The 26,627-nt window shown below is 34.9% G+C and overlaps 1 protein-coding gene across 5 annotated transcripts in view; it reads left to right on the top strand.

The window, feature by feature from the left end:
- The window catches only part of LOC128859051 (uncharacterized), a 196,427-nt gene that overhangs the window by 146,791 nt on the left and 23,009 nt on the right, over positions 1-26,627 (top strand). For 4 of the 5 annotated variants that reach the window (XM_054095734.1, XM_054095735.1, XM_054095733.1 and 1 more), the window contains exons 9-15: positions 21,210-21,429; positions 21,782-22,045; positions 22,118-22,229; positions 22,339-22,531; positions 22,636-22,844; positions 22,934-23,064; positions 23,253-23,434. In XM_054095734.1, coding sequence (XP_053951709.1) covers positions 21,210-21,429; positions 21,782-22,045; positions 22,118-22,229; positions 22,339-22,531; positions 22,636-22,844; positions 22,934-23,064; positions 23,253-23,434 — 1,311 coding nt within the window. The remainder of the gene's footprint in view (positions 1-21,209; positions 21,430-21,781; positions 22,046-22,117; positions 22,230-22,338; positions 22,532-22,635; positions 22,845-22,933; positions 23,065-23,252; positions 23,435-26,627) is intronic. The other variant, XM_054095732.1, reaches the window with a different exon arrangement.

Here is a 26,627-nt window from a genome sequence, read left to right as displayed (position 1 = left end):
TGTCTTTAATCAAATACAGTATAACCTCTCCTAAAGGGCACTTCTACTAGTCGGACAACTACCTTGAGTGCAAACTGTTTTCTATACCAAATCATATGTATCGGAAGCAATTACTCTCTTTTGAGTGGGCATCTCTCTTGGACAGACAAAAGTTGACTGAAGGTGAGTGTCTGACCAAGAGAGGTTTCACTGTAGTGCCTGCCCGAAAGTGGAAATTGATTATAGGAAGACTTTGCATGAGCTACCCGCGAAGAACGAGCATAACTATGAACAAAATAGAGATAGTCACATGAAATTCGGCACAGACTTCGCCATAGCCACTACTGGCTCATAACGCACCATATGCTTAAATTCAGCACTGAGACTGGATAAGAACTCCAAAGTTGTGCCTGCATATCACAAACCCTCTAACAAACGCGAGAAACTTAAAAATTTTTACTCACTCCAAAAGCACAAAATAAACCCAGCGCATTAGTGTATGCGTAGCGATTCCATAAATTTGAACCGCCCTTAAATTCACGCAATAAACTCAAAAATTCCGCATATTTGCATAGTCAGCAGATTCACTGCTCCAAATGCTGCTGGCAAATTGCAAAACACAAAACCAAATTACAATAGTTCGCATTTGTATGCGGCAACCTCGCATCGTCGAATTACATGAAAAATGGAAATGCGATTACCCACACACATACGTACGTACTGTCATCATGCATTATATGCACAAGACCCCCATGTAAATAGATCTACTCATATTTAAATTTCTACACGCACAGAACACAACAACAACAAACAAGCATCTAACTGCAGGCACCCTCGCGCACTGGCAACTATGGCGTGTAAGCAGCATTCATCTGCGTATGTATTGCGGCCATTGATATGCTGACAAGGCGTCGTGGTAGCGTTTCTGTCAAAACGCTAGCGCCTGTAAGTGGCACCAAAGCGTAGCTGCAAAAACAAATATAAATACGAAGGGCACCCGCAAACTGCAAATGCATTGCTATTAGGTTGTATGTCAGAGTGTACGCCCTGCTGCCGCTCACTAAACTGCAATATTGCATTTCTCGCCACATTGGCATTGGCGGGTATCCAATTTGTGGTGGCAGCAGCATTGTGTTTGCATGCTGCTACATGCCGCTGTCTCTGTGATTGTATGTGTGCTGAATGCTGTGGCAAAATTTATGAAATCGCTTCGACTTTTAGCGGAGCTATAATGCTTAGGTCTCGGGCGGTGGGCGGTGTGTGCCAGTTATGTGGCAGCATATTGTTTATTTGTAGCTTTCGGTGCGAACTTCGAAAAGTAGCTTATGTACTTTTACTGTTTGCTAATGCTGCTGCTGTTGCTACAGTTGTTATTGTTCATTTTATGCTCATCTCATCTTATGCACGATACGTTTGCGGTGTAGCAAGCATCACTTTGAGCTGGAACGCTTGAATTGCGATATTTTTGATTGATGTGTGGCAGCTAGGGAAAGTAATGTGCAAAAACAAAGTCACCAAAAACAAAAGAAAACAACAAAAACCATAAAAACACAAATACTTGCTACTGAGTGTATCATAGTTTTGCGCGTTTACATCGGAAACTGCACGGCATGGATCTGGAGTACAGAAGAAACTTGCAAAATTTTAAAAAGAGCTTAAGAGCAGAAATTAAATAACAAAAACAAAAGAAATAGTTAAATAGAAGAAAGAAGGGAAAAATAATTACAAAAGATGAATGAAAAAAATATATTTTAAGTAGAGGAGAATACTTTTTTTCGAGCGCAAGACAAATTAATACCCTTTATTATAATTTTACGTGCAAAGGGAGTGTCAAAAACAAGTTTCTAATAAAAAGTGATGGAATAAAATTATTGGAATTATTGAAATAATTTGAATAAAAAAATAAAGGTTATAAAAAATATGTCATAAATAAATTTTTAATAGAAGTAGGAAGTATTTTAAATAGAGAAAAAAAATTAAAAGAGATATTGCAAATATAGGGAAATACTTTCCCCGAAAACAAAACCTATTAATAGCTAATTCATGCTTGAAGGAATATTAAAAAAAAAAACAGAGGGAAACACTTTTTCCGAAGATAAAACCAATTAATAAAACCAATAACCAATAATAATAATTTTTAATTGAATGAACATTTCGAAAAACCAATTTAAATAGTTCCCTCTATTTCACATATAGGGCATTATTTTCTCTGAAGGCAAAACCAATAAATAACCAAACTTAAATAGAGGAAATTTTTTCACATATGGGGAAATATTTTCTCCGAAGACAAACCAATAAAGTTTCGAAAAACATACTTAAATAGAGGGAATTTTCTTCGAATATAGGGAAATACTTTCTCCGAAGGCGAAACCAATTAACAGTTAATTCATGCTAGAAGGAACACTTCGAAAAAAAATTTAGAGAAATTTTTTCCCCAAAGAGAGGAAAATACTTTTTCCGAAGATAAAAACAATTAACAACTAATTTGTAATTGAATGAACATTTCGAAAAATAAACTTAAAAAGAGGGATTTTTTTTTTCAAATACAGGGAATAATTAATAATTATTTTATGTTTGAATGAACTTTTCGAAAAACAAACTTAAATAGAGGGAACTTTTTTGGCGAACAAACGAAAATACATTTCCGAAGATAAAACACAGTTATAATTAATTTTTAATTGAATAAACATTTTCAAAAACAAACTTAAAAACTGGGGAATTTTTTTCACATACAGGGAATTATTAATAATTATTTTATATTTCATTGAACGTTTCAAAAAAAAAATAAATAAATAAAAGGAAATATTTTCTGCGAAGACAAAATCAATAAATAACCCTACTTAAAATGAGGGAGTTTTTTTTCGAATGCAGGGAAATACTTCGAAGATAAAAACAATTAAGAACTAATTATTAATTGAATGAACATTTCGAAAAATAAACTTCAAAAGAAGGATTTTTTTTCCAAATATAGAGAGTAATTAATAGTTAGTTTATGTTTGAATGAACATTTCGAAAAACAACAAACCACTATGGAGGGATGTTTTTTTTTTGAGTTTGCTTTGTAGATTTTTGGAATTTTTTCGTTTGTTTTGAAAATCTTCACACCTTTTCTGACTAAATAAGCAAATCCTTAATTTACAGTTTAAGTTTCATTTTCTTTTATTTCTTTTATTTTATTTTGAAACCCTCTCTGGCAAGTATTTAATCTACAGCTGCCATATTTTTTTGTACTTTTAGTAATCACTTATTTTGTTTACACTGCAGTAGATCTCTAACATCCCACTAAAGGCCGCACATGTCGTATTAGTAACATTATTTTCGAGGAGGCTATAAAGCTCAAGTACAAATATTACATTATGCTGAAGCGATCATATGGAAGTGGCAAAGCAGATGACATTCACTGCAAGCAGGCATCACTTTCACGTCGGTTGATACCACCTTTAAGTGCTTGCAGAGGAAACTAAATTGAAGCTGCCCTTTTAGATTTAAGCAAGGCGGCCACCACTAAATGCCCACACAAATTGAAAATATTTTGCATCTCATTAGGCGTACTTTTGTGCTCTTTAGCCATCCGTACCTATGCGCCATGCAAGAGTCAACCGTCAAAAAGGCGTTAAACAGTAATTCAAACCTAATAAGATTCAAATTTTAATTGGTTCTTTAGCAAAGTTGCTCCTTTAACTGTTGAAATTTATTTAATTTGAGTTTCTCTTTACGTTTCCTTTGCTTTCTTTTTCTTTCGCTTTTTAGTTGAAAGCAAATATAATTTCTGTCCACAAATTCGTTTCTTTAATTAATACTCAGGGAGAAAGAAGTAAATAGAAAAGAAGCGTATGAAAGGCAGAGAATATGCAGATGAAATGTAAAGAAAATTACATTACATTAGGCACGTAAGGATGTCGCGCTGTTGTAAGCGGTATTTAAAGGTTTAAAACTAAAAGCATATTATGGGCAATAAAAATGCTTGGAACGTGAAACAGATGCATCTGAATAGAGACCTATAAGCTAAATACGGCTAATGTTTCACCAATTATCTTCCTTTTACGCTGCATATACAGGGTTGGCCATATTAAACTGACCCATTGAGTAACCCTATAACTTTTTACTGTAATTTCAGATCAGCTAATGACATACCGCGTTGGAAGCGTCAGTCGAAGGAGATTTATACCATGAAACAGTACACCCCAATAGAACGCGCTGAAATTGTTCAGCTGTACATTCAAAATTCCTTCTCGATTGTAAAAACGCAACGTGCGTGGAGAAAAAAAAATAAAGTGAAAAGTGCGCCGTCAAAGAACGCAATCAAGCAAATGCACAAAAGATTTTTGTCTTCCGGCACTGTGGCTAATACCCGACGTCCAAATAAAAAGCGGCCAAGACGATCTAACGAAAATATCGCGGCCGTACGAGCCAGTATCGAGTCATCGGCGCGAACGTCAGGTAATCGTCGTTCTGCTCAGTTGGACATTCCTCGGACCACTCTACGACGTATCATTCGTTTGGATTTGGGGATATTCCCGTACAAAATACAACTAAATCAACAACTGTTGCCGGCCGATAAGCCTCGTCGCTTGGAATATGCCAATTTTTGTTCCCTGGCCGTTTGATATCAAAAAGCGGCGATTTTGACTGGCCGCCACGATCACCGGATTTGACGCCACCGGACTTTTTTCTTTGGGGCTATTTGAAATCTAAGGATTACGTCAACAAGCCAAAGACACTAGGCGCACTTAAGGCCAATATCCGACGGGAAATAGCCGCCATATCGGCCGAGACGCTGGCCAAAACTATGGAAAACGCCGAAAAACGGGCACATTACGCTATACGAGCTAAGGGCGACCACTTGCGCGATATCATATTCAAAAAGTGATGTAAACGAATCTCCTTGAACTAAATTAAATGTTTTTCACAATGAAACACAAAAAAATGTTTCTTTTTCCATATGAGCAATCCATTTGTATGGAAGATATAAGCTACAGCCTGCCAATATTAGTGAATTACACAAATTATATTTCTTAATTATTTAGTAACCTGTGAGTGTATATTCAGCTTGGTAGCTACAAAAGTGAGAGATATATTTGAAGAAATCCCCTAGCTGAACAATTCCCTGGCAGCTATAAGCTAGAGTCGGTCGGTATCAACGATTTTCACAAGTTATAGCCTCTTATGATGGAGTAAGATACTGATATAATTTGAGCCTTTTCGCTTTTCAATTGTAGCAGATAGCAAACCAAACCCCATATCTGTATAATCATTTTGTATGGAAGCCTTTGGATATAGTAGACCGATCTCAGCATTTATGACAATTCAATAAATCCGCATCACAGCTTAATAAGCGCAGCACGTTATTTTGCTCGCTTTCTTATAAAAATATGCAATTCATTATAAATGTATTATCCCTTACCTTTGGATCTTCCATAGTTACTTTTTGATTCTTATAAAAGCTATAAAATTACTTACATATTCGCGTGGCAACTGCAACAGCATCAGGGCACAAAAGTGCTTAACTTAAAGCAGTGAATTGAAAACTTCTGTCAGCCAGGAAGCTAAGACGACAAGGTTGCCGTTGCAGTCCTTCGAAGTTGCCGTTGTGCCCGCTGCTGGCCTTCCTTTCAATTGTGGCGCACGCTACACTACACGGTCGTAGCTTCCTTCGTAGATATTTTTCGGTATGCTGCAACCCTTTTCTCTACTCCAATTCATGCCTTCTCGTCTACTTTTTGCTTTTCGCGGAAGTGCACACTTTAAAATTTATGAGCTGCTATAGATTAATGCATTTCATGCTTTTCCTGTCCCAGTACTTTGCCATCTTCTTAGCGCCTCACGCGCCGCTTTCCACATGCATTCATTCATTTTTACTTTTTTTTTGTGTTCTTTTTTTTGCATTCGCCCATTTGTTTGTTTGCTTTGGCATTTTGCTGTTGCTCGTGTGTGTCCTTGTCATTGCGCTAGTTGCTGCTGTCTATCTGCTGCACTGTCGATTACTTCTTGCGGTCGTCGTCGCTGGCGTCGCCTTTACCTTGATATTTCAAGCAGGTGTAAACCACTCCGTGTTGTCAACGAGCAATTCTCCACTGCTTAAATAAAGTCAACAAATTGGTGAAGTGTCGTCAGTAAGGAAATGAGGCAGGGTATGAGCAACAGTTTGTTGTAGAATGCAGTGCGAAGACTAAGTGCCACTTTGTTTTATGTTGCCATTGCAAGTTTGTTTGAAAGACGGGTATGAAAAACAACAAAGGAAAATGAAATGTTACTCATACACCGTGGAGGCAAGCTAGCGAGTGTTTAGAATCTTAGAATCTTTTTGAACTGAATTTTCTGTTTTCAGTTTTATTATTCCATGTTTATATTAATTATATTTATAGTCTTCTCTAATTCACTTAAGTACTTTCTTCACATATGCATGAGTAACTTGAGTATGAGTGCTTTAATGGGTTCACATAACGTAAATTTTGTTAATGGCTGCAGAGTGGCACATTAGGGGAGAGCTGCACATTGCACTTTTGGCGGGAATTATAGCCACTGACGAGTACTTGTTTCACAAAAAAAATTAAATAGTTTAAAACGAACTCATAATTTTTAGTCGAAAAGAATTTAGTGGCAACCCTACCAAAATAATTTTATTTTTTTCAGTTTTTGTTACCATACAGTCAAATATTACATACATTCAAATTTAATTTCAGTTAGGTGGCAACCCTGCTGGAAAAGTAATTGTAAAAAATTTACCAAGATTAGAAAAATTTCCATATAATACCTTTGCTCAATTGGCATAAATTTTTGAAGTGAATTTATTTAATTACATTTCGTTAATATGTGGCAACCGTAATTCTGAATTTAAGTTATGTTCTCTTTCTGACTTTCAACTAAAATGCTTTCTAGTAATTTCTATTTAATGTACTGTAATATTTAATATCTACAGTGGAATGGAAAAATTCGTATATGTATGAATGTATTTGTATAAAGAAAGTATTAAAAATAAAGGGTGTGGGCATCTTCCATTTGCAAGATGGAAGATTTGAATTTATCTGATAAAATGAGTAAAAATAAATTATTTGCTTCCATTTTGTAATATTCACCTCAAAAATGAAATCACAACGTTATTAGAAAGTGAGATGGCAACTCTTCGGAAAAATTTCCGTAACAAATCGATTTAAATGTTGCTTATATTTTTTTCTTTTTTATAATTACTACAAACAAATATGTTTCCTCTAAGTACAACAACTGTTTTCAAAATACGTTTTGAATAAAAATCGAAATGTGTAAAACTCATATAAAAAAGTTATTGGGCAACACTGCTAACAAAACATTTTTCCCCACCTCTTATTTAAACGAATTTTAGTTATTACTAATAACAAGATAAAGAATTTTTTTTATTTCTCGAAAAATGTACTAAAAACTGCTACGCCAATAATTTCTGCTATGCCTATTGGCAATACTAATAGGACTATGAATAAGTTCGTGCGGTTTTACAACAGATGGCGTAACTTGATTATTATTCCATCGATCCACATTTCCAAACATTCATTGGAGAGCTACTGTCGTAAGGCACAAACGTCAGTATAAGTTTTTTATTTGAAGCGTAAACAACAATATTTTTACCACACTTGAAAATGTCGAATTTCGTGCCAAATAATGTGTTTTTGCGGGGAATTCTTCTTCATTATTTTAATATGAAGAAAAAAGCAGCCGAAAGTCATCGTATCTTGGTGGAAGTTTATGGTGAGCATGCTCTATCTGAGCGAACGTGCCAGAAGTGGTTTGCACGCTTTAAAAGTGGTGATTTTGGCTTGGAAGACGAAGAACGCGAGGGTGCGCCGCCAAAGTTCATGGATACCGAATTGGAGGAATTGCTCGATCAAGATCCGGCTCAAACGCAAGAAGAGGTTGCAAAAACTTTGGGAGTTGATCAATCAACCATTTCCAAACGTTTAAAAGCCATGGGAATGATCCGAAAGGTATGCCATTGGGTGCCGTATGAATTGAAGCCAAGAGACGTTGAACGCCGTTTTATGGCATGCGAACAACTGCTTCAACGGCACAAAAGAAAGGGTTTTTTGCATCGAATTGTGACTGGCGATGAAAAGTGGGTCCATTACGACAATCCAAAACGTCGGGCAACGTATGGATACCCTGGCCATGCTTCAACATCGACGTCGGCGCAGAATATTCATGGCCTGAAGGTTATGCTGTGTATCTGGTGGGACCAGCTGGGTGTTGTGTATTATGAGCTACTGAAACCGAATGAAACGATTACGGGGGATGTCTACCGACGACAATTGATGCGTTTGAGCCGAGCACTGCGAGAAAAACGGCCGCAATACGCCGATAGACACGACAAAGTTATTTTGCAACATGACAATGCTCGGCCACATGTTGCACAAGTGGTCAAAACATACTTAGAAACGCTCAAATGGGATGTCCTACCCCACCCGCCGTATAGTCCAGACCTTGCGCCATCCGATTACTATCTCTTCCGATCGATGCAACATGGCCTGGCTGACCAGCACTTCCGTAATTACGATGAAGTCAAAAAATGGATCGATTCGTGGATTGCGGCAAAACCGACCGAATTTTTCACAAAGGGAATCCGTGAATTGCCAGAAAGATGGGAAAAAGTAGTAGTAAACCGCACGAACTTATTCATAGTCCTATTAACATAATAATAAAATTTATAAAACTTCTTTTGATTTAAGTCCGTACTATTTTCTTTTTATTATCCAATTAAAACAAATACTTTCTACTCTTCGCCGTGAAATATGTATGTATGGCAACCCTGATAACATTTTCATTTATTTTAAAAACTAAGTCAGTTTGCTCAAAAATTAAAAAAAAAAACAGTTACAATAAAATTAAAGTAGCTATTCATAGAGCAAATAAGCAGCACACAACTAAGTCAAATCATTGAGATTTTCCACTGCATTTTCTGTCATACCTGAAGCAATCGCAAGCAGTTTCGTAAAACACCAAAAGCAAAAACTTCGATTGAAAGGGCGAATCCTCCCAATTTACGGAAGTTGTTTAAGACAAAATACATTACGAACAAATTAGTTGATGACAAGCAAATGACAATTGATAAGCGTAGGCCAGATACAGCACATATCAGCAGAGAGTAGAAGTGAGAAAGTGAAGAAAAGAGAAGAATACCAAAACAAAACCTGCAATATGGCAAGCGATGCTAACTCAGTAGCTCTCAACAGTCAGTCGATGGCTTGGCAAAAGTTTGAAATTTTTTCCACATCTCCCACTTCATTTAAGGGCTGCTAGCTGATTTGAAAACTTTTACACCCCTTTTATACTACAGCTACCTACACATAAGATACTGTAAGCAGCCTGATCGAGCGCGGCAGCATACTTTTTCTTCTTCCCTTTTTTTATTGCAGCAAAAGTTTTGATACCACAAACTTTTTACATGACCTCCAGCGGTTGTGCCTTACATTGCCGCAAATAATTTTAGCTCTTCTTGATTTTTCTTTTTTTTCTTCTTGTTCTTGATTGAATGGTTCTGTTGGCCTTAACTACGTCGTCATGGTTTTGCTGCTTCAATTATATCTAAATTTAATGCCAAACATTAGCGCTGATATCCCAATTAATAGAGAAATCATGACGGTTATTAGGTTTCGTGTGGTTTTTTTTTTTGCTTGTTTTTGTTTTTGTGGTAAAGACATTGTGCATAAAGCGGATATAAGATTGAGAGGCCTGAAAGTTTGTTGAAATATAATATAATATTAAAGGTAGCAATCACTATTGGGTTGAAGCGGGAAAGATAAAGATGTTGCGAGTTGTAAACTCACTAGATTGAGTAAATATGTGAAATGGAGGTTGCATTTTCGTGCATACATACAATTTCGACGGGTACTCAAATTTTGTTCAACCACCATACATGGCGTTATAACCATGTTCGTGTACTCAAACTCAAGCAGAGCGTTTTCTGTCAGGTTTCTGCTAATCTATTAGTTATACCAGTTTATACCAGTTTTTGGAAGTTGTACATATCACGAAATCACTGTGTTCGTGTGTTCAAATTAAAGCAAAGCCTGTCAGGTTTCTTTTAATCTATTAGTTATACCAGTTTTTGGAAGTAAAATTCCCAAAACCACCATTTTCGTGTGTTTAAATTCAATCAAAACCTTTTTGCCATGTTTCTGGTAATCTTGAAAATTATACCAGTTTATACCATTTTTTGGAAGTTGCAAAAATCACTGAATCGTCATGTTCATGTGTTCAAATTCAAACAATGTTTTTTGCCAGATTTCTGGCAATATTTTTAATTATACCAGTTTATAGCCTTTATAGCAGTTTATACCAATTGTTTTAAGTTTTAAAAACGGCGCATTTAGTTGAAAAAGACGTACTTTTGAATCGTAGCCAAGCACTTACATTGTGACTCATATTTAGAAGAATATATGTATGTAATTTCGACCAATTGTATTAAATTCTTTTCAAATATTTTAAAATTGCATATTTATGCTCTTATACTGTATACGAACTTTAAGGGGCAACTGTATTCGTATTTGCTGAATTTCAATTGTACCAGTTTACCGGGACTTATACTTGCTTATGGGCAATACACACTATAGTAAATTTTTCCAACTGATAATAATTTTACTCACCTTATTCATGTACTTTTTAGTTTAATACCTTTAGCTACTGGGAAGAAAATTGAAAAAAACTTAAGTTTAAAGACTTAGAATTCTGGAGATTTTAATTTTTGACCAGTTTGTAGCAGCTTTCTGTATAGCTCGGTAGATGTACGCCACTGTGCGTACAAAAACATGACCTTTTTCGGGCAAACTCAATTTATACCAGTTCCGCCCAAATTTATTTTGACAGAAATTCAACAAAATTGGCCCAAAAAATTTAAATACCGTATAGTTAAAATAAGCATGTTTGAATTTTGGCGTTCAGTAACAAGTGAAGTATTTCGACCAGCTGTTATTTTACTCATTAAATACAAAGAAAGAAATATTAATGTCTACCAATGATCAGAAATTTGTGTCAATCTGTTTGGACAAGTTGAAATAAGAGTAGGCGCTTACTAAATAAATTGTTGGCATGATTGGTACAGATCTCTTTAATGATTACATTCATTTCATTCATTTATTTAATAAACTTTTTTTTTTGCTTTCTTCTTATTAAGACTTCCAAACACATTTGCCAAAATATTTTACCTAATCCCTCTGTTATTTGCTTCAGATTGCAACATTTTCGTCAAAAATTGCACTATAACAGCGCTTTCTAAATTATCGCAATTTTCTACACTTATCTAACAAAAATATGATATCAAAATGATTCCCTTTCGGCTAAGTTAACCCCCAGCTCCCTCGCCATAAAAAAAAACATGCAAATAACTGCGACATCACAAGCGATCTGAAGTCGACAAAGAAGAAGCAGCACAAACGAGTTCAGAAAAAAATAAGAAAACCCCCTCTGGTTGGGTCTGTTATAAATGCAATAAGCAATAAATGCTAAAAAGCAAAAAACGCAGTAAACGATAGTGGAATATGAGACGAAATATGAGGAGAACTGCCAGCGCGCAGTGGGAAGCAAAACATGCACCAAAAAAAGCGATTATATTCACCCGCACATTGGCTGTTGCCTTCTTACAGTGTTTTGTTTTTTATTAACTTTTTGTTTTTATTTTTAAATGTTGTTGTTGTTGCATCATAGTGTCATGTGCCAGTGGCATACGGTACTCGTATATAATAAAATTGATTATTTATGGCTGTCGGGTGCACCAATATGCCAATAGAGGTGAGCGCACACCTACACATGCACTCACATCAACACATACACACGCATGCATGTGGAGGAAAATATACGAAAGTCCAGGCAATCTGCTAAAAAAAAATATTCTTGAGTAATTCGTTTCAGCTTTGTCGAAAGCAAATTTATCTTTCACACTTTTTATTTGCACCTTTTCTTAGTTTGGAAAGGTAATAATTTAATGGATGAATTTTTGAAGTGGGCCTGGAATTTTCTCTTTATGGTGTGTAGGAAATTTTTTGATACCAAAAAGCCAGTTTCACTACTAAACTTTCCAGATAAAAGTTTTATAATATTTATTAGTCTCGAGTGTCAACAAAACATCAGGAAAAATTGAAACCATCGCTTTATTCTTTCACACAATTCGTATTTCCTGTACAAAATTTTCCGTTTTAGAGAAATATTTACGCCCTTAACACCAATTTTAAGAAAATCGTTTGAAATGTGTTCGATTAATTAGAAAGGATTAATGCCCAAATTCAATACGTATACCAATTTCGATACAATTTATACCAGTTTGTATTTATTTAAAATAATAAGAACAGACATATTATTATTTTTATTTGGTTCGCAAAATGAACTTTCGAGGCCTATTTACTTGCTTTCAATGCTCCATAAGAGCTGAGCAAAGAGTTCTTACACCTTTCCTAAATAGAGTTCACTACTAATATTAATCTTTTATGGCTGTTATTTGCATATACCTACATACGTACCTATTTTTTAGTTACTATTGTAATTTATACCAGTTTGAAATAATTTGTGTGACTTAGTTTAAAAACAAGTGTACAGATCAAGCAAAAAACGTCGTTTTAAGAAAATAAATTCCATTTTAACATAATTTTGTGTTTCTACCAGTTTTCTAAGTTAACCTTTTAAGCCTCTCAACCCTTTAAAACATCTTAAAATCATGTCAAACTACCATATCTTTATTTTCTCACTTAAACCAGTTCAATTTATAACAGTTTTCTAAGTCAACTTATGAAATCTTTTAAACTATCTTTAAAAAATGAGGTTATTTAACTTTTTTTTTTATTTTTACCAGGTCAATTTATACCAGTTTCAGCCAGTCTTCTAAATCAAAATATTAAACCTTTTAAAGCATCTTTAAAAAGTAAGGTTAATTAACATTTTTTAATTTATACTAGTTCAATTTATACCAGTTTCTGCTAGTCTTCTTAATCAACCTATTAACCCTTTTAAACCATCTTTAAAAAGTGAGGTTTATTATTCATTTCTTTACCAGTTTCTCTTAAAACATCTTTAAAAAGTAAAGTTAATTAAGCATTTCTTTATTCTTCAATTTATACCAGTCCAATTTATACCAGTTAAAACCAGTTTTTCACCAACATTTAATTCTACTTTTGTGCTTGTTAATACAAAACATTTAAAAAAATTACTTAAGCACAATTTTTGGTTTTATACCAGTTTATACCAATTTAAGTGTAAGTGCTTTTCGGTTTCTACCATAGTAAAATAATGTAAATGATTAGTAGCAGTATCTGCATTCAAAATGGAAATTTTGGCCACCATTATTATTTCGACACATGAAAATCTCTCTATAGTACATTGGTGCGATTCAAATAACTGCAAAACACCTAAGCGATTAATTAAAAGGTTATTTCAAAGGGCCAAACAAACTTGCAGTAAAATATATTTTCCTTTTGAGAAGAATAAACTCCATATGATACTTGATAGGATTGACGACAGAGAATCCATGGAAACGATATAAGAATATCGAAGTTATCACCACAGTTATGTATCTGTGTGTCCGTGACCCCATGTATCAAATCACTCACATTTTGCCTAGATAAGCAGTCCGCAAAATTTTTAAAAGAATACTAGGCTGCTGGCTTAGAAGGGGTATTTTACGAGTATTTACAACAATTCCAACTAAAGTGCAACTGGATTTCTCGTCCTATTTCTGTTATTGTAGAAGTGAACCGCTGATGCTAGCCTATGTATGCACAATAAATTATCAATGTATTTACCACATAGAGGAAAAATGTTATGTAGTCTATCGATCATCGGCCACAGCGCTTTTCACTTCGAAACATCTCACTACGTATCAGTGAATGCCCCTGCCCTTCTTCTTTTCTTCTTAGTAGCACATGCCGACTTAAGTTATGCTACAACCTAAAATTGTTTACTACTTAATTTTCTGTTTTTCTGAACCTTCACTCCTTTTAGTGCTGCGTAACCATTCTTCTTCGCCATCTGCTGTCGTTGTCCATCACTAAACGAAAGCTGCCTTTTTCTCTTTTTTATTTTCGAATTCTTTCGCATTGCCTTTTTTATTTCTGTATTCACATTTTCGGCTACTCATTTAACCACTTTTTCTCTATAACTTTTATCCATTGTCACATAGATGAATCTACGTATATTTTTCCGTGCACACCGTACACAATCACACATACTTTAATGCAAACTTTTGTCCTCAAACCAATTGACAAAGTTCCTGAAGCTTACGGTATTCTTAATATAAATAATATGGAAAAATTGCTGTTGCAAAAAGTTGTGAGTTTTTTTAAGCGTTCCATCTATTCAAACTTTAATAATATAACAACAGCTTTTCGCTGAACAAAAATTATTCTTTAAGAAAAATACGTAGATAATAATGGGAAGTGAAATATGTGTTCTAAATAAGTAGTGAAAAAAAGAAAGGGCGCAAAAAGCTGCAATAAAATGTTTTTATGTGTAAACAAGCAATGCCATATTGAAATGAAAAATTCACGGCCTGCGAGGGTACACGGCATATGAGTAACCAACTACTGAGGCTCTTGAAAAATGTGTGCGTGCATATTACATAAATGCATAGACACATAAGTATTTACTTATAAAAACAAAAGTTCTTTTTAAAAATTACGCACATATTTATTCGTAAAAATTTTCATTTCGATAAATGTATAACAACTTCAACTTAACTAAGCAATCAGCAATATTTCATCCCAGTTTTCAATATACTTTACATTGGTACATTTTCTATATCGTTCTTTAGTTCTTCTTAAGAATGTCATCTAGAAATATTAAAGAATAAAAGAAAGAAAGTGTTAATAAATAAATAAACTGTTTATTTCTGACCTTCAGTTTTCACCAGTTCTATGATTTATACCAGTTTTCAAAATAAAGTCTCGCAATACCGTAGCACGGTTAAATTATTCAGGTTTTGCCTTCCTATTTTTACTAAACTTTTGTAGATCCGTTAGAATTTCCTTTGAAAGAAGTGCTAATAAATTATGTAGGATATTTAAATGGAAGAAAAACGTTATTAAATTAAGCCTTTAATTTCTTTCGCTGAACCTAGAACATTAAGCTTTAAATTTGTTTTAATAGGACTATGAATAAGTTCGTGCGGTTTTTTTTCGAAATTTGAAACTTTATTGACGTAAAATGGTTACAAATTTAATATTCAAAATATTGTCCATCGCTTACTACTACTTTTTCCCATCTTTCTGGCAATTCACGGATTCCCTTTGTGAAAAATTCGGTCGGTTTTGCCGCAATCCACGAATCGATCCATTTTTTGACTTCATCGTAATTACGGAAGTGCTGGTCAGCCAGGCCATGTTGCATCGATCGGAAGAGATAGTAATCGGATGGCGCAAGGTCTGGACTATACAGCGGGTGGGGTAGGACATCCCATTTGAGCGTTTCTAAGTATGTTTTGACCACTTGTGCAACATGTGGCCGAGCATTGTCATGTTGCAAAATAACTTTGTCGTGTCTATCGGCGTATTGCGGCCGTTTTTCTCGCAGTGCTCGGCTCAAACGCATCAATTGTCGTCGGTAGACATCCCCCGTAATCGTTTCATTCGGTTTCAGTAGCTCATAATACACAACACCCAGCTGGTCCCACCAGATACACAGCATAACCTTCAGGCCATGAATATTCTGCGCCGACGTCGATGTTGAAGCATGGCCAGGGTATCCATACGTTGCCCGACGTTTTGGATTGTCGTAATGGACCCACTTTTCATCGCCAGTCACAATTCGATGCAAAAAACCCTTTCTTTTGTGCCGTTGAAGCAGTTGTTCGCATGCCATAAAACGGCGTTCAACGTCTCTTGGCTTCAATTCATACGGCACCCAATGGCCTACCTTTCGGATCATTCCCATGGCTTTTAAACGTTTGGAAATGGTTGATTGATCAACTCCCAAAGTTTTTGCAACCTCTTCTTGCGTTTGAGCCGGATCTTGATCGAGCAATTCCTCCAATTCGGTATCCATGAACTTTGGCGGCGCACCCTCGCGTTCTTCGTCTTCCAAGCCAAAATCACCACTTTTAAAGCGTGCAAACCACTTCTGGCACGTTCGCTCAGATAGAGCATGCTCACCATAAACTTCCACCAAGATACGATGACTTTCGGCTGCTTTTTTCTTCATATTAAAATAATGAAGAAGAATTCCCCGCAAAAACACATTATTTGGCACGAAATTCGACATTTTCAAGTGTGGTAAAAATATTGTTGTTTACGCTTCAAATAAAAAACTTATACTGACGTTTGTGCCTTACGACAGTAGCTCTCCAATGAATGTTTGGAAATGTGGATCGATGGAATAATAATCAAGTTACGCCATCTGTTGTAAAACCGCACGAACTTATAAATAGACCTATTATTAAAGCTGATGATTTTCTGATTTATATTTTTTAATTGGGATCTTATATAAACCGGTCGAATATTTTCAATTTATTTAAAGTACCAGGGTATTTTTGAAATTTGTATAGAAAATCATATTTTACATTAATTTCAACATAAATTCGAGCCAATCGGAGTAAAAGCAAACGTAAGCAATTTTCGTGAGATTAAGACTTAAGGCCAGTTTTAGAATGGTGGCCTATGTAAAGTAAGTAAGAATCTACAAAACCAGCTAATCTGTGATTAAATTATTTCTAAAGAATTTCATAGATATCCGAGTTGGTGTAGCAAAACTGAAACAGCATAACCGATGAAATTTCTTTCCCAAATACTAATTTAAAAATTCGACCAGTTTATACCAGTTTGAATTTAATTGGGAAACATTAAATTTGCATTACATAAACACTTTAAAACCAAAACATTAGCATAGTCAATGAAAATACCTGTGAAAACTACGATGAAAACTTTCGACCATTTTTCTTTTAACAAAAAAAAATGTTATTTTGCGTTACTTTGAAAACATTTAAGACTAAAACATTAAAAAAATCAATGAAAAGATCTAAAAAATATGTTCGACCAGATCAACTAAAAGGAAATGTAAATTTGCATTACAGAAACACATTTGAAACTAAGCATTAGCATAGGCAATGCAAATACCTGTGAACATTCTGATAATTATTTTCGACTAATTTAAATATTCGACCAATTTATACCAGTTCCATTTAACTTGAAAACATTAAATTTGCCTTTTAAGACCAAATCATTAGCATAAACATTTTCGACCAGTTGTCTTTTAACGAAAAAATTGTTAATTTGCGCTACTTTAAAACCATTTAAGACTAAAACATTAAAAAGTCTGAAAATAAACTAAAAATATATAGATTTGCATTGCATAAACATTTAAAGCTAAACATTAGCATAGCCACTAAAAATACTCCAATAAGTATTTTCGACCAGTTTTCATTTAACTAGAAAATCGTTAATTTGCGTTACATAAAAATATTTAAGACTAAAATATTAAACAAGCCAAGAAATCGATCTAGAAAATAGTAATAAATATTTTCGACCAGTTTTCATTTAACTAAAAAAAATTTAAACTTACGTTAAATAAAAACATTTAAAATCAAAACATTATACTATGTATACAATGAAAACAGCATAAAAAATACTAATAAATATTTCCGACGAGTTTTCATTCAACTAAAAAACTTTAAATTTGCATTACAAAATACACTTAATTTTCGCTGCATAAATACTTTTAAAGCTAAGCATTAGCATAGCCACTGAAAATACTTATAAAAACTCCAATAAAAATGTTCGACCAGTTTTCATTTAACTAGAAACCCGTTAATTTGCGTTACATAAAAACATTTAAGACTAAAATATTAAACCAGCCAATGAAACGATCTAAAAAATAGTAATCAATATTTTCGACCAGTTTTTATTTAACTAAAAAACTTTACATTTGCACTACATAAACCATTTAAGACCAAAACATTATACTAAGCAATGAAAAGAACGAAAAAATTCTAATAAATATTTTCGACCAGTTTTCAAATAATGATGAAATCGTTAATTTGCAGTTCATAAAAACATTTAAGATTAAAACATTCAACAAGCCAATGAAAGGATCTGGAAAATAGTAATAACTATTTTCGACCAGTTTTCATTTAACTAAAAAAAAATTTTAACCTCCTTTACATAAACACATTTAAGGTTAAAATATTGTACTAGTTAATGAAAAGATCTAAAAAATGCCAATAAACATTTTCGACTAGTTTGCATTTGACTAAAAAATCTGATTGTAGTATTGGCACGATCAATGAAAATATCGAAACAGTTACTGAATTAATAAAAAAATCTTAAATTTCTATTAAACCAAGAAATGAAAAAACTGTCAAATAATGGCGAGACTCTAAAATTATTCTAAAATTATGCAATTAATATAATATATTTTTCAATTGTAAAGGTTACAAAACAGCAAATTAAATATACAAAAATCCTTTCTACCTCACGATCCTCTCAACGGCGTGTTTACTGATTACCAGTCAACCTACACAAAAATCTCTTGTATAACTTTATTACCCCCAACACTTTTGTTAAACACGTGATGATGGTTTGAACACGTACATTGACGTCAAACTCTTGTCAGTCTTTTGTAACCTTTGTGAGCTCCTCGCATTCTCCAACATACCCAGACAAAAGTCGTCTTTGGTTTCGCAATAGTAATATCTTTAGACACATACTTTGGGGCGTAGCAGCGAAGGCATGAATACCTCACAAAATATCATTTAATTAGGCAACGGAAAAATAACAACAAATATTAGTGAAAGACTGAGCACAATTACATAAATATGTATAATAACATAAATAAATATGTTTAAGTAATTTGCGTACGTCTTTTGGCTTCATCTATCAAAGTAAAGAGGAAGGTTGAAGTAAAAAATTGTTGTAGCAAGCAACGCACAGTGGCTGGCATGCCATGCATACATATTTTAAGCAGTAGCGGAGCTCATTAATTTTTTTCACCATTGTTGCAACTAGCGAAGATCTTTTTCTTTTTTGTCTTCGTTTAATTTACGCCATTCACTTCCCTTGAGTCGTCCGCTTTTTACCCACTGCACATGATTAATTTTCATTTTGAATCATTCTAATTAGGTTGTCTACTTTAAGGCCGCCTATTACGCACAGACCTTTTATGTATTTGTGTGTTTGTGACGTAACCCTTGACAAGCTACACAATGACAACATATGTGACAGGCTTATAGAATTTTTGTACGCGGCCTAAGCGTTCTTCTAAATTGTATTTTAATTATACTGTCTAATTGGTTATCGTGATGGCGTGCCCAAAAGTATGCAACGCTTTATTAAAAGTAGCTAATGTAGCTTTGCGAATGCTCAAATTGGAAGTGCCTTTCAACATATTGTAGTAAGTTAAAATTAAGAAGCTTAGAAAGAAAGGTCGTATGGCAATATTTGTCTTACTCTTTATTTAGCGCTCCGTCTTTAGATGCTTTTCTTCTACATGTGGGGTCTGCGAAGACCGCCAATTTATGTCTTTCGCGCGTTCTTTTCAGGCTATAAATTCAACCAACTGCTTAGCGTAGTGCGGTTCAACTACTCAATTTACCACTATAGTAGCCTGCTTAACAGGTGGGGGTATCCATTTCAAAAGCTCCCCTTGCAGCTCTACACGTTTCATTCGTTTAAAGGATTCGAAAGCCCGTGCTGACGTTACTCAAGTACATTGTTGATCTACTTAAGACAGCCAACCAAATGCATACTTATTTGAACAGCTTAAGAAGCGCGTTTGCTTTTCCTTCAGCTTCTCTTTTCACATATGTAGGTATGTATGTATATGAGTTTAAGTGTTTACTCCCTTTCTTCTTACCTATCCTTTGACCGCATTACTGTGGCATTTGATGTGTTCTCATTCGCCTCGCTGCTCATAAGTTTTGTTTGCTTTCTTGCATACTCGCCAATTTGGCTTTTTAGTATTTTCAGCTTGCCATACCCTCAGGCTTTCAGGCACGGCATATGCCAAATGTGCCAATAGCCAAATTGTGTAAGTTCTTTTTTTTGCCGCTAATCAGCCAATTTTTGCGGCACATCGTTGGTTTTTCACGGTTGATTGGATTTTGTAGTCTCGTGCGGACGATTGTTAGTGGTTAGTTGATAGGCTTGTGCGCCAGAATGTAGGGAACGGATTTTATGAAAGAAGAAAATTTAATTTTCAGTAACCGAGCGCAGATATTCGCTCTGAAAATTTTTTGCACTTAACAAATGTTTAAAGTTTAATATTTCACTAAAATATTTTTAGACGAGTTTATAAAAAACCACTTGGTTTGGGCAAATTTAAATAGCAAGAAATCTATAAATCTGTAAAATTGAATATAAATGTCGATTTCTGACACCAGCCGGCAACACACTTACTTGTACACTTTTTTTATAATAACCTTTTTACTAAATAAAAATATTATAAATGATTTCGAGTGATGGAAATCTTTATTTTCAGCTTAACGCGCTTCAGCTTAAAGTTGCGAAATTCGAGCAATTATTAAAATTTTAAGCCAAAATATAGTTTATACCAGTTTGTGCCATTACGTTAAAATCAAAATTTTTTCCACTACTGATATTTGCTTTTGTAATTTTTTCAGTGAATTCTCGGAAAATAAATTTTAAAAGCTTTAGACCAGTTTCAGCACACCAAATTTTTGGAAAAATTTTAAAATTAATAAAGGGGGTATATTAAATTAAAATCTAAATTTTTGGCGAAATTCGAGCAATTATGAAAATTGTAAACTAAACATAGTTTATACCAGTTTGTATTGTAATATTAAGTTAAAATTTAAGTTGTTGACGAAATTTCCACTACTCATATTTGCTTTTTTTTATTTTTTAGGGGCTTGTCTGAAAATAATAGATGAAAAACTAAATTTAGACCAGTTTAAACACATCAAATTTTTGGAAAAATTTTAAAATTAATAAAAAGGGCAATTGTAAAAATCTCAAACGAAAATATTGCTTATAGCAATTTGTGCTTTTAAATTAGAATCTACATTTTCTACATTACGGATATTATAGCAGTTTCTGGTATAAAAAAGTTGTTTATTTTCAAAACTGTTCTTCCACGCTTCTTAGAAAATCTTACCCGAATTATGATTAGCAATTTCAGAAAAAGATTGGTTTTAAAAATTCAGAATGAAAAACATGCTTATACCAGCCTCTGCTATAAAAGAGAAGTTTGAATTAAATTAAACTTCACAGAAATTTGGGAATTCCACAAAAAAACATGTAAAAATTCACACAATTTCTTTGCTCCTCCCATTTTAGATGAAATTTGCGAGGAGTATCCACACAGCCTCATGCCCACGCCTGGCTATTGGATCGAATGTTCACGTCAAAAGATCAGTGGGCACCTGCAACATACCATTTGGGATGAGAGCGATTCGGAGCACGAAGATGTGCGAGCGGGCAGCTCCAGCGATGCGTATCTCGAGCGCGAATGTAGCGATCTCTACGAGGATGATGAGGACTCGGAAGCAACACCAAGGTGAGCTCGTGAAGAAAAAGAGAATGTGGCTTAAAGTAGCACCCCGTAGTTACAACAACGCAAAAGACAAACAACAGACTAACTAATAGAATATTAGACCAGTTTTTAATTGGCGCTACTTTTTGATTTTTGCTGCTAAATAAAACAAAGAAACCGATTTTTAATAATTCCAACATTTTGTTTCCCTTCCCTCACCGAAAATCCGCTCTAATGCTACAAAACCCCACACAAACATACACAAACACTATTTCGATTCCAACTTCCGCTCGTCAAAACAACGCTTGCGCACACACACATGCATACACCGACACACCACACACATTCGTTGAACAATTTTATACGAATGTTTAAGTCCTAGGAAAAAGACAACAATCGAAGAGCAATGGGATCAAAACGGCGCATTCGAACTCATCTCCGTCGAACAGGAGACGTACGAAAAATATTTTTACAGCACCGAGCATTGGAATTATTTTACGAGCGATGATGACCTCGGACCGGTCATACTCTCTATCAAACAGGAAACATTGAAAGGGCGCGATCAATTTCGAATATTGGTGCGCGCCGGCTCGTATACGGTGCACGGACTGATACCGGCCTCGTGCGTATTCGCCGATAGGTAAGCGAAGCGAGAAGAATGTTAAGGAGAAAGTATAGTTTTTAAATGGAAATTGTATTTATTTTTTTTCAGATATAACCGGGAAGAAGTAGTTAGATCGTTAGGTAAAGAAGTAAATTTAAATCCACCATTAACATTAGGACAACTACCCGACACGCCCGAAGAGCTACTCAAATTAGATCAGGTAGGACAAAAGAACAAGAGAGATAGAAATAGAGAGAGAGAAATAAACGCTCTGTTGTAAATCCGACACTCTGGAGCATATCTTAATGCGCTTACCTTCAATCCAACAGGTTTTTATAAAATCCGAGCTGAAGGTTGGTGTCATCTATGTTAAAGAAGATCAATACTCGGAAGAGCAAATTTTAGACAATAACGAAAATTCGATACTCTTCGATGAATTTCTAACGCTACTCGGCGATCGTGTGCGTTTACGTGGTTTCGACAAATACAAAGGTGGCCTTGATGCGGTGCATGATTTGACTGGTGAGTTTTTGTGTGCCAGAGATGAATGAATAATGAATTTCGAAATTTATAGAAAATAATTGACAAAACATTTTTCACGCAAATGCCTTTTTCCATGCTTACAGGTCTCTATTCGGTTTACACCAATTGGCGTAACATTGAGATTATGTTCCATGTATCCACGCTCTTACCCTACGAGAAGCATGACCCGCAAAAGTTGCAACGCAAACGTCATATCGGCAACGATATCGTCTGTGTTGTATTTCTGGAAGCGGACAATACGCGCTTTAGTCCTGCCTGCATTAAATCTCATTTCCTGCACACATTTATACTGGTAAGGCAACCGCAGCTGTAAGATACATGCGCCCATTTCATTCTTGCATTCATTTTAAACTCTCTGCTCACCCCAATTTCATACACCAGGTGCGCGTCTCGGCTCGCATTAAGCACAAACCCACTCGTTATGAGGTTTCGGTGGTGACACGCGACGAAGTCGGCGCCTATAAACCCTACCTCTGGGAACAGTCCGTGTTCGAAAAGGGTCCAATGTTTCGGTGAGTACGTTATTGTAACACATTGACTACTCACTCACTCACTGGCTCACTCATTTGCTCGTTCATCTGCTCACTCATTCACTCCCTCATTTACTCACTCTTTTTTTTTTCTCATTACACAAATTTTGCTTTTTTCACCTCATTTGTTTCTGCATTCACTTCTGCTCACACACCTTGTCTCTTTTCAGTGAATGGCTACTCACGAAAATCGTCAACGGTGAGCGTGCCTCATATTCGGCGCCTAAATTTGCACGCATGCAAGAGCGTACACGCTCGCAAATGCTCGAGGATTTGGTGATGAATTTGTCGAATCATGCTGAGACTGGCCAGATACCGAAACCGTACCGTAGGGGCTCGTGGCGACCCATCGGTGAGGATGAATATAACAAAATGTTGCATGCAAGAGTTTTAGCCCAAGGGGCGGGCACACCGCAATCGTCGTCAGTGGGCGTTGATGTGTGCTGTGTTAATCTCGGTTCCAAGCATAGTATGTAGGCGTTGAGTTGAGCCTTATTTTGCGAGACCCACCTCGTTCAAATACAAAACCTACAATTACAAAAAACAAAAAACATAAAAAAATTATAAAAATTTAACTTCCAAATTAATTTTTTTCAGCGAAAATTTTTCTGAAAACCATTAATCAATATGAATATCAAAATTAGTATGTTTTTCAATATAAAAATTGGCATTTAGGTCCTCGGACCAGTAACCAGCCCATTCTTTTCAGTTCAACCAACGTACTTCGCTATCCCAAATATTGATTGAATGTGTAGTATTTTGAAAGAAATCAATCACTTTTTTGTTAAATTGGCAAAAGCAATTTTCGACCAGTTCAAATCCATACGCTCAAAATGCTTGAAACCAACCGATTTTACATGTTAATATAATACAAATTAGTTGTGCTTGAACTTTGCTTTTATGATATCAACTAATAACCTCATAAGCCATTTATACCAGTTCAAAGTATTTAGTGTAAAGCTTAAAAGTAATTAAAAACCAATGGTAATGCTTCCTTTCCTCTAAAAATCCGCAAGCTTTCCCTTCCATGTCCAACTAACTAAACTTTTAAATATTTTGGAAAACATGTTTGTGATGTTATTGCTTTTTAGCATGCAGGAAATCAGTAGTTTAGCTCCAAACAAACACACTTTCATTCCTAAAATCCGTTAAATTACTTATACAGCAAACTCCGTCATACATTTTGGCGCTAATAATTTTTAAAATTTTAATTTTATCATTATAGAAGTACAATGCTTCACCTCATTAACCATAGTTGGTTTTTTCATGCACAGATTTACAGTTATCACCTTAACATAGCTTAAACTATCGTATTCCAGCACTTTATGTTAGGTTTAAATTTAGACCAATTTTCAAGATTTTTACACAGCTTAATTTTTGTTTTCAAGCAGAGTGCAAAACGCCTAATATCATGAGAACTAATTCTGTGTTTTTCTGCTAACTGCTTTATTTGCTTAATTTTCTAACTTTATACCAGTTTTAAAAAGTTTTTTGTTTTATTTTCTGCGTACGAATTACGCGAATTTTTTGCTAACTTCTTGGGTGGGTACTAATTGTGTTTTTCTTTGCTAACTGCTTAATTTTCTTAAATGTTTTATTTTATGGCAGTTTTAAAAATAGTTGTTTTTTACATTGTCCCTACCAATTGTGTGTTTTTGTGCTAACTGCGTCATTTTCTCAAATTTTTAGCTTTAGGCCAGTTAATGCCAGTTATAAAAAGTGTTATTTTTTACTTGGTGTGTACTTTTGTAAGCTTTTCTGCTTACTGCTTCATTTGCTTAGATTTCTAGCTATAGACCAGTTTATACCAATTTCGTTTTCAATCACTTTTATGCTCGGAGCGGCAATTTTACTTAATTGTCACATTTTATTTACCACTAATTTATCGCACCCACTATTGTTGCCACAAATCACTAAATCCCTGTGTTTGCACACTAACCAATGCGAACTCGTTTGGTCTTCTGCAGCCTCAAGCAATTTTTTAGTTATGGACTCGCTTTAAAATTAAATCTATACCATCAAGAAAATTTATGCCATCACAAAAATGTTGTCTTATCGTTACGACTCTGCATGGTTGCTAGCACACTAATTGCCGTTGTCTTCTAATCGGCTTAGTGTGTGGCATCCGAGCAGCAGGACAAGTCAAACGTCGATATTTCACATTTAATCCTAGTAGATGCAAAATAGAAAAAAAGGAATAACATGTCTTCTATACAAAGGTATATGTATGTAGTTATATATACGTAACCATGTGTAATTACACATACATACGCATATAACACAGATAAATCAAGGCATGTTCAACAATTTGTGCGTAGATTGCCTACAATGATTAATAGTTGTATGCGTCACTTGTCCAAGTATTCGTTTTCTGCTGCGTTTAGTAGTTTAAGGTGTTACACATCACAACCGATTTGTAGCAGTTAAACAACTCTAATAATACTCTGCTGTGAAAGAAAAGTGTGCTTGCACAAATTAACTCGAGACAAGAAAACCCATTCAATTCATTCGTAAATTAAACAAAGACTCAAAAGGGTATTGCTATCTACTTTTATGCGTTTTAGTAATTTCATATACATATGTATCGGGTTCAAACAAAATCTTATCAATTACAAGCAATCTAAGTGCGGTGCTTGAGGCTTTCCGAAAAAAGGCCATGACAGATATAATAATTTTTGTCTACAACAAACGTATGCCGGAATTAAACCAACGCCTATCTTCATGAGTGTGAGTGAACGTGCGTGTGTATGTGCATATTAGACATAGGAAGTGTGCGTATGAGTATTGCGTTAAGTTCATACGCACATATGGCTGTTGCATTAAGCCTATCAACAGTTCAGCATCTACATAAACTCACCCCTCTCCACATTGCCCGCACACGCATATCGTATTTATTTATGCATTTAAGTATTTTCTGAAACACTTATGTAGGTCTAGGTAGGTATACATATACATATACACATAGGTGTGTGTACTTGTGAATGACTGACTGGCAACTGAAATGCAAGTAAGTGCTCCTACTACTTATATGTTTTATGTATGCAATAACAATAACAAATTATTATCATTTATTATGCTGTGATTTGTTTATTCCATTCATCTGGCAATTTGTATTCATACATACATGCCTTTGTTACTAACACGTCTGATATCCGCCTGATACGCTTACGATACCTGCCGGCATCTGCTTCTTTGTTAGTGTGATTTTTGCCACTTCCACTTATATTCTTAATCGTGGCTTAGCTATGAATCGAAAGATGCGTGCGAAGGCGCTGACAAGTCTACACTGGTGTATGGATGTGTAAATACGCCGTAATATTAGTGTGTATGTACGCCTAAGTATGTATGCACGCCCTCTTACAAGCATCGCAACAACGTATTTGGATACTTTAATGTAAAAATATATGCATAAACATATATTTGTTAAGCTGCGTAATGTGCGGCCTTGCTGATTATTTGTCATCTAAAGCACAAAATAAATATTGTCACGAAAATTACGAACCCCCGTTTGCACTTACAATTACCTGTAGGAACGGCCTGACAAA

Source organism: Anastrepha ludens, chromosome 3 (assembly GCF_028408465.1).
Source record: "Anastrepha ludens isolate Willacy chromosome 3, idAnaLude1.1, whole genome shotgun sequence".
In the NCBI taxonomy this organism is placed as follows: Eukaryota; Metazoa; Arthropoda; class Insecta; order Diptera; family Tephritidae; genus Anastrepha; species Anastrepha ludens.
This window is presented reverse-complemented; position numbering and strand designations above follow the sequence as displayed.